General features: G+C 36.7%; 1 protein-coding gene across 2 annotated transcripts in view; it reads left to right on the top strand.

The window, feature by feature from the left end:
- Positions 1-293: 293 nt before the first annotated feature.
- The window catches only part of myo1e (myosin IE), a 61,646-nt gene continuing 55,939 nt past the window's right edge, over positions 294-6,000 (top strand). For both annotated transcript variants that reach the window (XM_015391834.1, XM_015391833.1), the window contains exon 1: positions 294-560. In XM_015391834.1, the coding sequence (XP_015247320.1) occupies positions 558-560 (3 nt within the window). In that variant the 5' untranslated portion in view covers positions 294-557. The remainder of the gene's footprint in view (positions 561-6,000) is intronic.

The following is a 6,000-nucleotide window of genomic DNA, read 5'->3' as shown; positions in this document are numbered from 1 at the left end:
AAATCAGTTCACTTTTTTTTTCAGTAATCCTCTTCCGTAGATGTTCTCATACTAACTATAGCATTTTCTCCCCTTCCCATTACATAAAGAGAAGGCTATTTTCCCGACTAACCAGATTTCTCCCATTCTCACGGCATGACAACATTTCACGCTGAAATGAATCTCATTCTGGGATGACGCTGAAATCCCGCTGAACCTTCGCGCATGCGCACCAGAGTCTCTCCCAGAACGTGCTGAATATTTAAAGGCAGCGCTCGCTGGGTTCCCTTTGATTGGATCCTACGGCTCAGTTTCCTGTGTTATGTTCCAGAGCCGCTGCTCCGCTGCTGGCTGGCTGTCAGTGAGGGACTGCACTATGGACGGAGGACAACGCTGACAAAACCTGCATCCATGCTGCTTATCTTACTTCTGTAAAGTTGGACTCTCTTCTCTGGTTTTAAGTTAAATCTGTAGACTTTTTTATTTAATATTTTTTAAGGAGATCGATCCTCACCGAGTTTCGTACAAATACTGGATTGTGGGAATACGACAGAGTGGGACTGCTGCGAAATTAGAGGATGGTGAGTTTTGGTTCCAGCTGTTTAAAGTAGTAGTTATTATAGACTCATTATGTTGCCCAGAAGTACTGGAGAAAAAGATCCTACTCTTTTTTTATTTATTTATTTGAAGTCTGAATGCAGCCAATTCCTGAACACGGATATGAGTAAAACATTTCAACCCATACGCCTTTATGAGTTTAGGTTGTTTTGTTGTTGGTTTCAGAATTTAAAGTTTGCAGGTATTATCCATAATAAATATTTAGCTGCTTTATTGATCTTTATATTCTGACAGTAGATAACTTTTTTTGTGGGATTGCAGTGAATTAAACTGGAAAGTATTTGACCCTAGTTAATTATCAGACTTGAGTGACACCCTGATGTATTTGATGTAAAGAAGAAAAAAAAAGCCTGAGTCAGGTGCATCAAGCCTGCTTTTGAGCAAACCGGTTGGTCAGGCGGGGAGTCTGTCAGGTGGAGTGTGTACAGTATGTGAAAAAGCCTGTTGTGTGACGGTGCATAACCTGGAGACAGGTTTTTCCTGGTAGCCTGATGCCATCCTCTGCACAGCAGCAGACACACCTATAGCCCCAGCAGCCTGTTTGTTGCTCAGTGGTGTTTTGACAAAAACTACACCAGCTTGTATTATCTATAAAGAGATTTGCGTCTCTTGCTATACAGACTAAAAGTACATAGATTTAATAATTCCTGCTTAGGAAGCAGTTTGAGAGGTTTCCCATTTATTTCAACCTGTGCAACTTGAAGCTTTAGGACAGGTTTTAATACAGCTTCATTTTTAAACACACATTGGACAGAGACCAGCTTTAGACTCTCACCTTAAGTGTTATGTTGAACCTGGAGGTCAGGTTGCCTCAAGGAAAGGAAAAAAAAAGCCCTCTTTTTTTGTTTTTGTTTTGAGAAGTGGATTGATGTTTAAATTACTTCTAGCTTACATAAACAATATACTTTTTTAATCATTCTTTCTTTCATACAGCAGCTCTTCTTTTTTTTAAACTTTTTATTTTAATCAGAGGCCCACTTAGACAGTAGGAGAACAAGAATAGCCTGATTTTCATCATAAATGTCTGGAATAGCAGACACCAGCATTGCTCACTACTTCCTTCTCTACCAGATGTTGAATTGTAAGATGGTACGGCAGCAGATGGTCTGCATTAGTTTTTCCAACAGAGATGTGGCTTTCCCTTGAACTCAAAGTTTCAGACCTTCCACTGCTGTAGAGATTTGCTCTGGAATTCAAGCTTTGTGTGTGAAAACATGCCGAGCACCCATCCTGTGGACCTGGGGAACTCGTTAGGCCTGTTGCTGCAGCTCAGTCCGCTTCACCTCTCCTTTTGATCCATTCCATGTGAACTTATATTTATCTGCAGCTCTTACTGCCTCCTGTTCACACGGACCTCATGAGTGCTTACATACGCCATCATGGGCTCACTGCACATCAAGGACAAGAGAAGTTCATTAACTTAAGAGAAATGTTAATTTCACAAATTGAATCTGCCACCAAGATCTGAAGCTGCTTATCAATGGTCTCTGTACCTGTTTAAACTGTTTAGGCTTTTTATTTCCTCAAAAATAATGTAACCCACTCTTGCATTTCCTGTCACTGATTCTGTTGGTGAAATCTTCAGTTTGAAAGGATTTCTGATTGTGTTTAAAAGCTGGTTTCATGATAGCTCAGTGCACTTTTTTTGAATTTGCTGATTGGCAAAAAAAATAATTCCCCAAATTACTTGCAATGATCCACAACTCATCGAAAAGAGTAAGACAGTGCAACAGGTTGTTGTCACTTTACGTATAACTGTTTACATGTACTTAAGCTGCAATGACTCTGTGGCCTCTGGTATAAACATATATAGAGAGTCTGCATGTGGCATGATGGTTGTTTATTTATAGTGTGCCATGAACAGATTGTGCTACAGTTCCTCTTTGAATATTTGGCTCCAAGTCTATGAATCAATTTCAGAAAAAAAAAAAAGGATAAAAATAACTGACTGATGTTAAGCAGACTTGTAAAAATTACCCTGAACTTAAGGAGTAAATTTACCAGGTGGAAAGTTAACTGGACTTGTTACTCAACACCAGATGACTGGTCTGCTACTCTTTAGAACTTTCTTTTATAAGGGACATGTGGCTCTTTATCTAAAGCACCTCTACATAGAGAGTGGCACATCTTATTAGAATGAAACAAACTAAAATAAGGCTTAACTAAACTAGACTATCATAAAATATGTATAAGGAATTAACTTTTTCACTCTATTTTTTTAACAATATTTGGAGGTAAAACTACCTAAAAAAATAAATACTGAGCCTTCTCTTTGCTTTTCGTTTTTTTTTTTTATGATTATAGCTACAACCTTTTCATCAAAACGAAAAATTTTTCAAAAATAACACACCTGCAAAATGTATGTAGTGATGCAGTATTAATCTATTAATTTTGACTGAAAAAGTATGGTATATCAAATCTGATGTTTTATAAAAATGGATTGGTCCAAAATACAAAATATTTGCTTCTGGTTACAACGGCAACGCTGACATGAAAGGATTGTGCACCAATAGGGAATGGTTAGTTTCAGTCATGAAGACAGGGCTCAGGCATTGACAGCCATCATTGACTTGTACCATGATGGCTTTAAGAAATGGTTTCTTCTCTACATGACATTTTTTCAGTTCCATCCATCCATCCATCCATCCATCCATCCATCCATCCATCCATCCATCCATCCATCCATTTTCTATCACACTTACCCCATAGTGTGTCACCAGGGCTGCTGGTGCCTATCTCCAGCTGTCTACGGGCAAGAGGTGGGGTACACATTGTCTGTGCTAACTTAACCAAAACAGCTCGGATTCTACATGGTGCTTGCCGAACTGTAAGATGATTTGTTTGTTAGTATTAGCATTAATGGTTCTTGCATCTGGCTGACAAACAATGCAGAACGAGAGCTGGCTAGCGACAGTGTGCCATCTATTGGCCTGGACAAGGTAAACTTGTAGCTGTTACCTTAAATATTAAATATTAAAAGTAAAGTATATTGATTATAGATTATTCAGATGACTGCACTGTATTTATATTTGTAAAAACACTATACAGTACAGTATTTTATTTGTTTATTTTTTAACTCTGCCACTTATTCTGTTATTTTTATACACTTTTTAAGGTCCACATTTGTGTCACCACTGCTTTATTGTCCCGATTGTGGTACAATAAAGGGATCTTATATTCTATTGAAATACTTCAAAGTTAAAGCTGGTGGTTTTCTAGTAAATCATTACTCACTTTCCTATCTGCCTCCCACCTCTTTGGGATTCATGCACTGTCTAAACAGGTAACTTCTCTTAACTTCCCTAATATTGACCTGATAAATGTTCTTTGTAAACACTCCTCTTCAACAGAAGATAACCCTTTCTGTACAGTTTAATTTTTACTTTAAGTCTTCTTTAGTTTTTGGTTTTTAACCAAGTGGTATTTTGTCGTAGCTTCTAATTCGCTCATATGACCTCCCAGTATGGAGAAGATGCTCCTGCTGCTTTGCTGCGTTTATCTTCTCATAGGCTCTAAGATAGTTCACCATTGGCACATTGGAGTCAGTGTTCACCCTTCTAGTTAATGAATGGCTTTTTGCATGGTCTAACAATAACTTCCCTTGACCTTTCGCTGTCTACAGGCTGCTGTTGTAACCTCTGCTTTCTCATAGGTTAATGGAACAGAGACAAAATTATACCTTTATCAAAATGAGGCAGGGTTTTGGGGGCTACCTTAACAACCAAAGTATCCTCTCTGCCTTGGTGGTACACTTGTTGAGCTTTTCCTGTTTGTCTGTTATTTCTGTTATATTGTAAGTGCATATTTGGCTTTTATGTGTGTGTCTTTGTACGTATGTAATGATGTGATGTCATTTTAATGCCTATCTTGGCCAGGTCTCCCTTGCAAAAGAGATTTTTAATCTCAATGGGTATTACCTGGTTAAATAAAGGATAAATAAAAAAAAATAATAAAAAAAATTCTGTTAAATCGACGTCTTTTTTTCAGCCTTTTTTGTTCAATCTGTCAGAATTTTTTTTTTATTTTTTTTTTTACAAAGCTTTCCAAGAACGACTCTAAATGTGGTACATAGTGGCGTTCTTACAACAGTCTCATTTTACTAAGACCTTCATTTTCATTCAGATTTGTTGCCTCAAGTTGAAATCAGGAAAAAAAACATCAACTTTGTTGGCCTTTCTGTATCATTCTCTTAATTTGTAATTAATATAAGAGGAGTCATTCTTTTAGAAAAAATTATCTAAAGGTTCTTCAGTCCAAGAAGCACAAGTTGTTCCAAATTAACAATTTAAAGGTACCTTTCTGGTGAGAGTTCATAAGATTCCATACATAAAATTGTATAGATTTTTTTTATTGTGTAAAATTGCATTTAAGGAAAGTATTATATTTAAAGATAAACTGCAAATATTCTTACTTGGATATCTCCAAAATAAGTCGAGTGTGCATATTTTTTGCATGTGGGTTTAAAGTCTGCAGCCAATGACCAATAAAGAAATAAACAGTGAGTCAAGGCTTAAAAAAAGGTTTATCAGCTGTTATAGGAAAGAGCTAAATATTGTAAGGGGAAAAACATTCAGAGTCAGCTGGTATGACTCTTTTCTGGGTTACTGAGTCATTGTATTATTTATAAAATGCATCTGTAGAGTCAATCATATTCATATTATTAATAGGTTTGTAATGCCTGTCAAGACAATAGAAAACAAACAAACAAACAACAGACAACAAAGCAGTTTAAAATCAGTGCATGCATTTAAAAAAATCTATTTTTTTAGTTATCAGATGGGTGCTAGTGGATATTCTGCTGCCTGTGTTTAATTTTGGTTGTTAAGACATTATTCATATCCTCCCAGGAAAGGAGTCATCTCCTCTGGCTTTTGTTTTTGGTTGATTTTTGTGTTATTTTTTCTTCATCAAAGGCCCACTACGATTATTTTCTAACCAATTTCAGATCCTTCCGAGGTAAGGCATGCGAGATGGTCTTAACTGCTTAAAATGATCAGATTAATGTTAATAAGATTATACTCAGCCCTGCTTTATCAGATAATTAAACCATCATTGGAACAATGGGCTTCTCTGAAACCACCCAGTCATGCATACACATGCGCCAGGTTCAAGTTCACAATCATGTAACTTTTTGGCTCTAAAACTTTCCTTCTTTGCTTCATGAGTAGCTGCAATATTCATTACTTTATAGGATATGATAAAATGAGAAATGAAACTCTTTATCTTTCTGCTGGTTAAAAACATAAGGTGGCCATATGTTCATTTCATGCAAGGATTGAATCACCTTGTACTTCTCCATGTATATTTTTTACTAAAGCAAACTGACTTAAGCGCCAGCAGTGATAGATTTTACTTCTGCTGTCACAGTTCCAAAATGACACAGACATTCCCTTTTTAATACTT

Source organism: Cyprinodon variegatus, unplaced genomic scaffold (genome assembly GCF_000732505.1).
Source record: "Cyprinodon variegatus isolate N-32 unplaced genomic scaffold, C_variegatus-1.0 Scaffold561, whole genome shotgun sequence".
NCBI lineage: Eukaryota > Metazoa > Chordata > Actinopteri > Cyprinodontiformes > Cyprinodontidae > Cyprinodon > Cyprinodon variegatus.
The sequence above is the reverse complement of the archived record's forward strand: the minus strand, read 5'-3'. Positions and strand labels throughout refer to the sequence as shown.